The sequence below is a fragment of the Leptonychotes weddellii genome, chromosome 5 (assembly GCF_054177405.1).
Source record: "Leptonychotes weddellii isolate Sample4059 chromosome 5, ASM5417740v2, whole genome shotgun sequence".
In the NCBI taxonomy this organism is placed as follows: Eukaryota; Metazoa; Chordata; class Mammalia; order Carnivora; family Phocidae; genus Leptonychotes; species Leptonychotes weddellii.
The window spans coordinates 22,336,627-22,349,266 of record NC_138373.1 but is presented as its reverse complement, the minus strand read 5'-3'; the positions used below and the strand labels follow the sequence as shown (position 1 = coordinate 22,349,266).

General features: G+C 43.5%; 1 protein-coding gene across 1 annotated transcript in view; it reads right to left on the bottom strand.

The window, feature by feature from the left end:
- The window catches only part of TMC7 (transmembrane channel like 7), a 37,746-nt gene that overhangs the window by 8,070 nt on the left and 17,036 nt on the right, over positions 1-12,640 (bottom strand). Inside the window, exons 4-10 of the mRNA XM_081818875.1 lie at positions 12,334-12,353; positions 11,347-11,504; positions 8,931-9,048; positions 8,515-8,612; positions 5,851-6,037; positions 3,149-3,279; positions 467-622 (exon numbers count right to left, since the gene is read on the bottom strand). Of these exons, the coding sequence (XP_081675001.1) occupies positions 467-622; positions 3,149-3,279; positions 5,851-6,037; positions 8,515-8,612; positions 8,931-9,048; positions 11,347-11,504; positions 12,334-12,353 (868 nt within the window). The remainder of the gene's footprint in view (positions 1-466; positions 623-3,148; positions 3,280-5,850; positions 6,038-8,514; positions 8,613-8,930; positions 9,049-11,346; positions 11,505-12,333; positions 12,354-12,640) is intronic.

Below are 12,640 nucleotides of genomic sequence, written 5' to 3'. Positions count from 1 at the left end.
TTCTCCCTCTCCCTCTCCCCCTGCTTGTGTTCCCTCTCTCTCTGTGTCTCTCTCTGTTGTAAATAAATAAAAAAATCTTTAAAAAAAAAAAAAAGAGAGAGAGTAGGAGAGAGAGCACACAAGCAGGGGGAGCAGCAGAGGGAGAGGGAGAAGCCGACTCCCTGCTGAGCAGGGAGCCCAACTCGGGGCTCGATCCCAGGACCCCGGGCTCATGACCTGAGCCAAAGGTAGATGCTTAACTGACTCAGCCACCCAGGTGCCCCGCCCTTTTTATTAAATATTTGATTTATTTATTTGAGAGAGAGAGTGAGGAGAGAGAGAGAGCACACAGGCAGGGAGGGGGCAGAGGGAGAGGGGTGTTTGGTAACTTATCGAGTGTGACCGGTGAGCTCCCATTTCCCAGTGGGGAAAGCTCCTTGTGCCTCAATGGAGAATACTTGCAAGGGTCCAGGCAGTTGTTACTCACCAGATGATTATGAAAAAAGGCACTGCAAAGGCTTCCGATGTGACGCCATAGACCAGGGACTGCAGTGAGCTGGGAAAGGTGCTCACTGTCTTGGGGACCACCTCCCAGGTGGTGTTGAAGTTGGTGAATGGCCCACAGGCTTTTGAGGAAGGGATGCTGCCAAGACATAGACCCAGGGGCTTAGGCTTGTTATCAGTGACCCGAGAGGAACTGCCTGATCGTACGGGCCTTCTGGAACATTCTGGCCAAAAACGCTGACCCTGAAACTTCATCTAGTCTCTAGACTAAACTTCCAGTTTACAGGAAATTTAGCACAGAAGAGCAATTTAAATGACACTATGAGACAACAATCAAACAGATCCAGAATGTGGTGGTGATTTTATTCACCAGTCTCTTAATTTGGAGGTGCGGAAACTATTGTGGACTCTTCAAAGAATCAAAGATTTTTTTAAATTAATTAATTAAAAAAAAAAAAGGCTCTGCGCCCAACATGGGGCTCGAACTCATGACCCCCAGATCAAGAGTCATATGCTCCACCAAGAGCCAGCCAGGCGCCCCTCAAGAATCAAAGATTAAAAGAGAATAAGGAGGAGCCCCTGGCTGGCTCAGTCAGAAGAAAATAAAACTCTTGATCTCAGGGTCGTGAGTTTGAGCCCCACATTGGCTGTAGAGATTACTTAAAATAAATAAAATTAATGGAGAGTAAGGAGACACAGCAATCAAAAGCAATGGGTAAAACTCAAAAGATCCTCATTTTTAAAATAAGGCCATAAAAGACTATTGGGGGACAATAGGAGAAATCTGAAAACAGCAGAAATATGATGTATTAATTAGATATGATAATGTTACTGTGGATGTGTGGGAAGGAGGATGCTCTTATTTTTAGGAGCTGCATGCTCAAATATTTAGCTCCAATCTTCTGTGCACCCCCAGATCTCAAAATGGGGGTGTCTGAGGTTATTATTTAGGTATGTCATGATGCCTATAACAATTTCAATTGGGTCATGACACACATAAAAAATGTATGTAGTGAGATAAAACAAATGTAGCAAAATATTAACAACTGGGACATCCAGTTGAAGGGTATAGGAGTCTTCATTGTTGCTATTTTTTTAAACTTTTCTACAGATTTGAAATTTTTCAAAATAAAAAGGGGGGGAATCAAATAAAATTACAATGGAAAAAATTTGTAATTAAAGCCTACAAAGAATTGCCTACATTCACATCACAAAGTTCTGTGTATAAGATTTTCCATTGCAGTCCTATCTTTATGGATAAAAAAACATTCTTAAGCAACCTAACTAATGCTTAAGGAAATGAATGAATAATTTATGATCCATTCATAAAACAGAATACTAAAAAACCACTGAAAGAGACAGAGATGTGAAGTGACTGGCTCCCAGACAGAAACTAAGTAGTTGGGAAACAGGACTGGAAAAGGAATTTCCATCATATCCTCATGCTTTTTGAATTTTGTGTCATGTGAATGTATTTATTATATAAAGAAATCAAAGCTAAAAAACATTTTAAAACAATGACAGTTCTGTATATGCTGGCATGAAAAGGGCACAATATAAAATTAAGTGGAAAAAATAAGCAGCCAAACAGGGTTTTAGCATTATTCTATATGTGTTTTTTTAAAAGTAAATACATTGTTCATATGAATTTCTGGAAGTAGTCATAAAATATTAATCGTGGTTACCTTGACAGAATGGGACCAAGAAGGGAGGATAAGGGGCAATTTTTTCTCTTTAATTTATATCCTTTTGTACTGTTTGACTTTTTATATAATACCTATCACTATAACAAAAAACAATAAAAATATATACACTCAAATTGGTTAAAAAATAAGATCTGAGACACAGATTCAAAGTTCAAGAATTTTAATTTAAAGATGAAGAAATGGAATTCCATGAGAATATAAGTCAGAGAGATTGGTAAATTATATATAGCCCATGGGCCAAATCTGGCCCACCATCTGTTTTTTATAAATAAAGTTTTATTGGAACACAGTCATGCCCATTAGTTTGTATATTGTCTATGGCTGCTTTCATAATGACACAAGAGAGTTAAACAGTTGCTACTGACACCATATGGCCCACAAAGCCTAAATATTTAGGCTTGCCCATTACAGAAAATGTTTGCCTGCCTTTGATATAAATGGTTATAGTTCTAGGGAGTAGGGTCACTGGGGTTTGAACTCTCAATTTCTGATCCTTAGTCTTAAGCATTTCTGCTCTTACCAAATTCCACACTAGACTCTACATTCCTTGTGCCATGTCTGAATCATCTTTATACTCCTAGCACCTAGCACAGTGCTTGTCACACTGAAGATACTCCGAGTCTTCTACAGTGAGCATGTTTTATTTTTGTAATCAGAAACAAAGGAGACTAGAAGAGAAGTCCGAGGAAAAAGGAGTAGGGCAGGACAGACCCACTGGCACTCTCTTAAAACAATGGCAACAGTGCAAGCCCAACTTCCGGAAATGGGCCAGGACATTCTAGCATCCGGAGAGAGATTCTAAAACAAAGGTGGGCCTGGCCAAACCAGGAGTGACTTACTGGCTTCTGCAGGTGGAACCCCATGAGGAAAGCCAATAAAGAATGCAAGGGACCCTTGAACAGAAAAGAGGGACATGCCAAGAAGCAAGCAAATGTTCTAGAAAACAAAGTCATATTTACCGTGCCATGCTGATTGTCAGAGGTATCATGGCCAAACACAGCCCAATCAACAACACCAACAGGAAGAAGAAATTAGAATTGGATGCTCTGAACTGCCTTGGGGAGGGTCTGCAGGTATAAAGAAGACTCATCTAAAGGGAGAGAAAGAATGAGAAAAAAGTAAGAGTCTAGCTCCCCTGACGATCAACGAGCACATTTATGCATTCCAGTGGCAATGTAAACTGGTATGACTTTTCCAGAGGGTAGTCAGCAATCTAGATCAAAATGAAACATGATTAATCCAGGCCCCAACCCTGGGGAAATTCATCCCGATGAGAAAATAGAATACAGGGGCCAAAATACATAGAAATGGATGTTTACTGCTGCAGGTGCTGGTATCTGGGAATAACTGGAAGCAACCTAAATAGCAATCAACAGGGGCTGTGCGAAGGTTCAAGTGCATCTGCACAGTGCAATACCAGGGAGCCCTCAGAGAGAGTGAGAGAGCGCTACGTCCCACATGGCACTGTGAAATATGCCCTATGATCTCATTTATGTTTTTTAAAAAGTATTCTTTATAGGAGTTTAAATATGTATTAAATGGATCTACGCTAACAAGGAACGAGTTAAGAGAGATTTTGTTTGAATTTTTTATAAGCATATTTATTTTTCCTCTGTATTAAAAACAAGTACTTCTGGGGCACCTGGATGGCTCAGTCGGTGAAGCATCTGCCGTCAGCTCAGGCTGTGATCTTGGGGTCCTGGGATTGAGCCCCGTGTCGGGTTCCCTGCTCAGCAGGGAGTCTCCTTCTCCCTCTGCCCCTCCTCCTGCTTTCTCTCTCTCTCTCAAATAAATAAAATCTTTAAAAATATAAAAATAAAAAATAAAAACAAATATTTCTATCGAGGCAAAAAAGACTTGTGGAAATATCAAGTGGAAAGGGGGTGAGGGGTCTAGTAACAGGCATACAATTTCTCCTTAATATTTTTAAAAACATTACTGGGAGGGGGCCTCAAGCTGTTCTGACTGCTGCAGTAGCCGGAAAATCTTGTGAGGTGAACAGCAATGAGTGCTAGGGCCCCCTGGTGTCCTGTTTGGGGGTGGCTGGCTGGTCAGGCCTGTGGTGTCAGAACTCAGCCCAGTGCCCATGACCTATTCCGTTACCCCCACACATCTTTGCTAGACTACATACCAGGAAGGCACTGGGTGACCAATATTTTCTGGAAAAGGAAAAATTTCTTCTAAGTTTTCTCACATCCATCTCTCCTTTGGTGCCTTCGACCAACTCAAGTTTCCACATGAAAGCACCAGAACATTCTTCAAAGGCCAAAAAACATCTGGGTCGGAAGTATGGCCCAATCCAAGGCCCTGCTTACGGAAGGATTAAATAGCTTAGGTCCTGGAGTGAAGTAAATCTGGAGTCACTTATAAGCTCTGTGACCTTGGGCCACTTACTTAACCTCTCTGAACTTCAGCTTCCTGATTCACAAAATACGGTTAACATCAGTACCTACTTCAAAAGATGTGTGTGAGCATTCCATGATAACCTGTGTAAAGTGTTCAGCAGAGTGGAGGCACGTGGTATTCTTACAACCATCATTACTGTCATTATTATTAATACCTTTATTATTATTGTTACTTCCATTTCTAAATCCTCAGGGCTTGGCATAATAGGTAATTAGTAAGCGTGGGCCCTGTTAACAGAGAGTACCTCCAGAAGAAGGGATGGAAGTTACTATACGCATATCTGTATATAGTTTATAGTTTTCTAAAAAAGATTTACTTATTTATTTTGAGAGAGAGCGAGAGAGCACGTGGGCGGTGGGGAGGGGCAGAGGGAGAGAGGAGCTCAAGTAGGCTCTGCACTGAACACGGAGCCGGGTGTGGGGCTCGATATCGTGACCCTGAGGTCACAACCTGAGCCAAAACCAAGAGTCAGACGCTCAACCGACTGTGCCACCCAGGCGCCCCTGTATATAGTTTAATAGTGAGCATATATTGCCTCTATAATAATAATAATTAAAAAAAAAGCAGCTCAGTTAATAAGCCCAGATCAGTTAGTCATCCACAGGACCACTCTACCCAATAAGCACTTAGTTCAGGCACAGTGCTCGGGGCCTGTGAGCCACTGGAAGAGCTACACAAATACTTTTGAGACCTGAAAATAAATACATTGGCTCCAACATCCAAACGGAAAAGTAACAGAACTTCAATTAACAGACGTCTTGTGAAACATCACCAAAATGTGCCACCGCCAAGTGATGGCTCAACTGCGGCTCCCCTCTTGGACAGTGACTTACAGAAACATTTCAATCACAGGAGCAAAAAAAAAGGTCTTGACAAAACTCTCAAAATTATAAAGATGTGGAAATCCATTCAAAGTCTTTTTTCCAGAATAAAAATATACACCAAATAAGGGATGTAATTTTTTTTAAAGGTTCTGTATTTGTCAGAGAGAGAGAGCATAAGCAGGGGGAGCAGCGGCAGAGGGAGAAACAGGCTCCCCGCTGAGCAAGGAGCCTGATGCAGGACTTGATCCCAGGACCCTGGCACATGACCTGAGCCGAAGGCAGATGCTTAACCGACTGAGCCACCCAGGTGTCCCAAAGGATGTAATTTTGATTCGTGGGATGTGTGTGGGCTGCAGACACATGACCTGCCCAATGCCTTGTGAGGTCAAGAATGGTCCAGAATATCAGCCCCCTACCCCCGCTCTCCTTACCTCTTTCACATAAAAGATGATAATGAATTTCAAGGTTGCAATTGCAGGGAGAAGAGGTGAGAAAAACGCTCCAATCCAGCAAATGGTTTGCCCGTAGACGATCCCCAGAACGTTATCAGGAATGGCAAATTCCTGCTGTCCCCAGCACTGAATCAGCTTCCAAGAGGAACAGTAGGTCACCAGGAGCCTAGAAACAAAGGGGACAATTTCTCACCTGGACTGCCAGGCCTGCCAAGGCCACAGAACCACGTCCACCAAATCAGGGCTGTTTCCGCACACATTTCTCCTGGAAACTGGTTAGTCACATGTCTAGAAGATGCAGAATGCAGTGAACTCCGGAATCATTAAGACCAGAGTCTGAATCTCAGATCTACAGCTCAGCAGCCAAATAAGGTTAGACGACGTTTGTTTTCCTCATCTGGAATGTGGGGGAATTATAACAACCTACTTCACCAGGTTGTGGTGACAATGAATGACACAGACAGTCTCTGTGCTCTTGCTTGCCACTAAGCCCAAAAAGTAATGTGCATTCACACAGAAAATGGCTTATGAGAACCCTGCTGCCTAGCATACCACTTCCTGGAATCCTACACGCTTCTTGCAGAAACCCTAGGACAAGGGGCTTGAGATTAACACACACAGTTGCTCACTGTAGATTGTCTCATATTAGCAAAAACACTGGAGACAACCTAAATGCCCATCAGTAGGGGCTACAATGACAAATTATAGGGCATGGACTTATATCATACAGTCCTTAAAATAAATGAGGAAAATACATGTGTCCTGATATGGAAAGTTGTTCATGATATTTTGTGTGTCCAAGGAAGGGGGGAAGAAAAGGCAAGCTGCAGACCAATGTGGATGTACTGTGTGATTCTATTTATAGGGAGAAAAAGAACACTCCTAGCAAGACTGTGTGTTTATTTGCATAGGTAGTTCTGTAAATGTGTTTTTATTTGTAAGGACTGCCGGATCTACCCCAAAGTGTTAACAATGGCCACCTCTGAAAAATGAGGTGGGAATGGGGAGCTAGGGGGACGGTAACAAAAGAGAAGTCTCACTATTCTCTAGGCCTCTGTTTTTATTTCTGTATTCTAAATATTTAACGTTTTTTAATAAGTACACACTCATGTCATATTTGTATAGGTTTTTAAAAGGAGAGTTTCGAAGCACCAGTCAAGCATCTGACTCTTGATTTTGGCTCAGATCATGATCTCAGGGTTGTGAGATTGAGCCCCATGTCAGGCTCCGTGCTGGGTGCAGAGCCTGCTTAAGATTCTCTCTCTCCCTCTGCCCCTCCCCTAGCCCCCACCCCCCACTCTCTCATTCTCTCTCTCTAAAAAAAGTAAAAAAATAAAAAAATAAATAAAAACAGAGTTGCCTGGGTGGCGCAGTCAGTAAAGTGTCTGACTCTCAGTTTCTGCTCAGGTCATGATCTCAGGGTCCTGAGATCAAGCCCCACATTCAGCTCTGAGCTCAGTGGGAAGTCTGCTTGAGATTCTCTCTCTCTCTCTGCCCCTCCCCTAACCCCCACCCCCCACTCTCTCATTCTCTCTCTCTAAAATAAATAAATAAATAAATAAAAACAGAGTTGCCTGGGTGGCGCAGTCAGTAAAGTGTCTGACTCTCGGTTTCTGCTCAGGTCATGATCTCAGGGTCCTGAGATCAAGCCCCACATTCAGCTCTGAGCTCAGTGGGAAGTCTGCTTGAGATTCTCTTCCTCTACCTCTGCCCCTCCCCTGCTTGTGTGTTCACACGCTCTCTCTCTAAAATAAATAAATTTTGGGGGCGCCTGGATGGCTCAGTTGGTTAAGCGACTGCCTTCGGCTCAGGTCATGATCCTGGAGTCTCAGGATCGAGTCCCGCATCAGGCTCCCTCCTCAGTGGGAAGTCTGCCTCTCCCTCTGACCTTACCCCTTCTCATGCACTCTATCTCTCTCACTCTCTCTCTCTCAAATAAATAAATAAAATCTTTAAAATAAATAAATAAATAAAATAAATAAAATTTTAAAAATAAATAGATAAATAAAAATAAAAGGATAGTTTCTTTTTTAAAGTTTATTTTTAAGGGCTTACTGGACTACTGATATGCCTGGATAATTTGTACAGCTGGGTAAAAACGTGGTTAAGTCAACAGTTTCACCTAAGGCTCAAGGAAATGCCAATAATAATAATGCAATGACAATGTGGTAATGATAATCATGATAGCGACAGATAATATTTTGTTGAGTGCTCAGTACTTTTATCTGCATTTTCTCACGTCATCCTCAAACTGTGCTGTGAAGTGGCTACGGCTACCATCCCCATTTCACAGGTGGGAAAACAGGCACAGAGCTTATTGCCCAAGGTCACATGACCAGCAAGTGGCAGTGTTGGGGCGTGAACCTGGAAGGTCTCCCCTGATAGTTGCTGTGCTAATGGTCAGAAGCCATCTCCATGGAAACTTCATGGAAAGCAGCGCCATTTTGGTTCATGCTGTCTTTCAAGGGGGCACCTAATGGACTATGGGGTCAATGGCCTAGAGACAGCTCAAAGTCACTGGATGGTTGTCAGTGATGTGTGTCAGAACTTTATGAAGAGCAGCTGTGATGGGAGCCTCCACTGGGGATATGGAAGGGACTGGGAGGGGTAGGCGGAAATCAGAGGGGTATCCCTCACACTTACTTTCTGGGAAAATCCACAAAAAGTGTCACAGCCAAGATGATGATGAGGTCAAAGATCATCAGCTTGTACATTTCCTGCCCAACTTGGGTCTCCCAGCACTGAAACCAAAGAGATCAAGAGAAAATGAGGGGCAACTTGGGGCAGAGAAAGCCAGGTTCTCACACTCCTTCCAATGCGCCGTCCACCCGCAGATCCTGCTGCCTCCGGAGGCCATCAGCGGACGCTCCGTGGAGCTCCAGCACAGACTCTGGTTTCCAAGCCTACAGAAGTGTCTGCTGTGTGACTCGGCTACACAGCAGGAAAGCGCATCAACTGGGGATTCAAACCCATAGCTTTGACGGCCGTTCTCTTGATGTTGAGCCTGTCACCCCACAGTGACCTCCCCCTGCAAGATGCCCCCATCCCTGCAGGCTCACCGGGTAGAGTTTCTGGTTGTAGCCACAGAGCTCACAGGAGTAGTTATCACAGGATGTAATCTTGGAACCCAGTGTGAACACCAGCACACAGATGGTAGCCAGCCGCATAAAGACACACCTGCGGGGGGAAGAGTGAGGGGAGGGGGTGGGAAGAGGAGGCCTCAGGGCAGGCCGGCTCCTTGGAACTGAGGCTAGAGAGCAGAAAAGCTCCAAAGCAAACCCACAAATAATTACAGAGTTTCTGTTTGGGATTCTGAGAATGTTCTAGAAATGGATAGCAGCACTGGTGGCAAAGCACTGGGAATGTACTTAATGCCACAGAATTGTACACTTAAAAATGTCTAGGGGTGGGTGCCTGGGTGGCTCAGTCGTTAAGCGTCTGCCTTCGGCTCAGGTCATGATCCCAGCGTCCTGGGATCAAGTCCCGCATCGGGCTCTCTGCTCCTTGGGAGCCTGCTTCTCCCTCTGCCTCTCTCTCTCTCTCTCTGTCTCTCATGAATAAATAAATAAAATCTTTAAAAAAAAAATGTCTAGGGGCGCCTGGGCGGCCCCAAATATTTTTTTAAATGTCTAACCTGAGTGGTGCAGTCAGGGGAGTATGTGACCCTTGATCTCAAGGTTGTGAGTTCTAGTCCCACATTGGGTGTAGAGATCACTTAAAAATAAAATCTTTCAGGGGCGCCTGGGTGGCTCAGTTGTTGAGCATCTGCCTTCGGCTCAGGTCATGATCCCAGGGTCCTGGGATCGAGCCCCACATCGGGCTCCCTGCTCGGCAGGAAGCCTGCTTCTCCCTCTCCCACTCCCCCTGCTTGTGTTCCTGCTCTTGCTGTGTCTCTCTCTGTCAAAAAAATAAATAAAATCTTAAAAAAAAAAAAAAAAAGGAAACACAGGAGAAAATCTTTGTAAATCTGGAGTCAAGCAAAGATTGCTTAGATGTGACACCAAAGGCATAATCCAAGAAAAAAAATGATAAACTGGATTTCAGTAAAATTTTAAACTTCTACTATTTGACAGTTACTATTAAGAAAATGAAAAGAGGGGCGCCTGGGTGGCTCAGTCGTTGAGCGTCTGCCTTCGGCTCAGATCATGATCCCAGGGTCCTGGGATCGAGTCCCCCGTCGGGCTCCCTGCTCCACGGGAAGCCTGCTTCTCCCTCTCCCACTCCCCCTGCTTGTGTTCCCTCTCTCGCTGTCTCTCTCTGTCAAATAAATAAATAAAATCTTAAAAAAAAAAAAAAAAGATTTGCTTAAAATAATCCAGCAAAAGTGTGTTGGGGGGACAGATGAAACAAGATTAGCAAATTGTTGGTAATGATCAAAACTAAGTGATGGGCATATGGAGGTTTATTACATCTTTCGTTTCTGTTTGAAATTTTCCAAAATAAAAAGTTTAAAAAAAAGTGCAAATACCATCTGAGGCATGAAACGCTCTATATCACACAGTCCCCACCTGGTCCTCTTCAACTTATTTGTGTTCACTCCCGAGACCCTGCTTTACAGCTGTCCTTTCTTTCTTTCTCTTTTCTCTTTCTTTCCTTTTTTTTTTTTTTTAAAGATTTTATTTATTTATTTCAGAGAGAGAGAATGAGAGAGAGCACATGAGAGGGGGAGGGGCAGAGGGAGAAGCAGACTCCCTGCCGAGCAGGGAGCCCGATGCGGGACTCGATCCAGGGACTCCAAGATCATGACCTGAGCCGAAGGCAGTCGCTTAACCAACTGAGCCACCCAGGCGCCCTCTTTCTTTCTTTTTTAAGAAACTGAGTATTTATTTAGAATGAAAAGAGATATTACAACAAGTCAGTGACCTGGCCCCACTTTCTTAGCACTCATTATCCCGGCAGATGCCCCGGGTTCCTGGTGTAAGTGCTTGTAACTCTCCTCTCCTCTCCTCCCAAGGCCCATACACGGGGGTAACGAGGTGGGAGCATGGGGGAATTGATGCCTCTGGGAGCCAGCTACTTTTATGAAGTACAGGTTGGACACCTTGGTGGGTGGGAACCCACTAAGATATATCCCACCCAAACACCCAGTTGTCCGGTAGCGCCAAGCCCCAGCTGCCAACAGCCCCAATAAGAAACCCTTTATCAACAGCCTTCCCTTCACTCTCTCATTTCCTCATTCCCTTGCTGGTATACACTTGTCATTTCTAACATCTTCCGAGCAATCCCAGGGCCGCACCTTATGCCCTCAGCTGTGGATGTGCTAATACATGAACCAAAAATATAATACCACTGAGTACATGCTTAAGTCAAAGAGATTTCACTGCATAAGCAAACTCTGATTCATTCATGCAGGCTGTCTGAAGGTTGTCGAGGATTCTTGGCTCAACAGGAAAAGGTGCCACAATTGATTAGCAATGTCTGCCATGGGCAGGAAAGTGGGCAAGTGGTGACCTGCTTGGCATGTCTAGGCATTACCTAAGTATTGTCAGCCGGATCTCAAAGCCTGGGGAATAATCCTCATAGTGGATGATCTTGGCAAAGATCATTGGGGTGATAAAATTGGCCAGCGTAATCACAATAGAAGGCAGGTACAATATCAAAAGGTTCTCTCCAAAAACCATCTTGTCAATTTCCTATGAAGATATCAAAGGGAAGTTACATCACAAATGAATTGACCTTGAAAGAACTTAACTATACGTGCGTCAAGTCATTATACTGTACACCTTATATGTTATATGTCAATTATACCTCAATAAAACTGGAAAAAAACCTCAACTATACATATTTAGATAAACAAACAACACAAAACATACATGTCATTCAACATGGCCTCTAAACACAAGCCATTTCTGGGGCGCCTGGGTGGCTTAGTCGCTTATCTGACTCTCGATTTTGGCTCAAGTCATGATCTCAGGGTCATGAGATCAAGCCCCATGTCTGGCTACGCACTGAGCATGGAGCCTGCTTGGGATTCTCTCTCTCCCTCTCTCTCTGTCCCTCACTCTCTCTCTAAAAAATTTTTAAAAATAAAAATAAACATAAGCCATTTCCTTCTTTGGATGTTCAAATAGAGGTATCATGCTCTAGTACCACAGAAAGAAAAATTAGCTCTAGTGGATTAAGGTCAAGTTTAAAAAAAAAATCCATGTAGTCTGTATCTGTGGGTAATTTAAAGTATTTTCAAGGCCATAGTAGTTATTGATTTGGACTAGCCATTCGCTCCGTTCAGAGTAATAAACTATTTGGCCACATATACAGCTATCTGGGATAAAACTATTATTTCCTGGCCTCCCTTATAGTGAGGTACAGCTATCTGACTAAATTCTGGCCAAAGGGATGTGAGAAGATGTTTTAAGTGCAAGCACTTAAAAGGTCTTGTCCTTGAAGAAAAGGGTATACCTTCCCATCCCCTTCACCTCCTTCCCATTGGTTAGAATGTGGACATGCTGAACTATCTTGTACCATATAGGAAAGGGTGTACCCTAAGGATGGCAGAGCCACAAGACGGAAGGAACCTGGACTCCCCCCCACACACTCCAATGATTGATTTCATGAATCAAAGCCACCAGACCAATGTACATTTTTAAAACCACTGCTATTTTAGGTAAACTGGAGCCCCAGCTAGTAAGTAGTGGAGTTGAGGATTAAATCTAGGTAGGTAAACTTGAATTTGAATATTATGGATTCTAGGAGGAATTCCAAACACTCTTTTTGGATGCTCCTGTATTTTTATTAAAAGTAGAAATTGAGGGCGCCTGGGTGGCTCAGT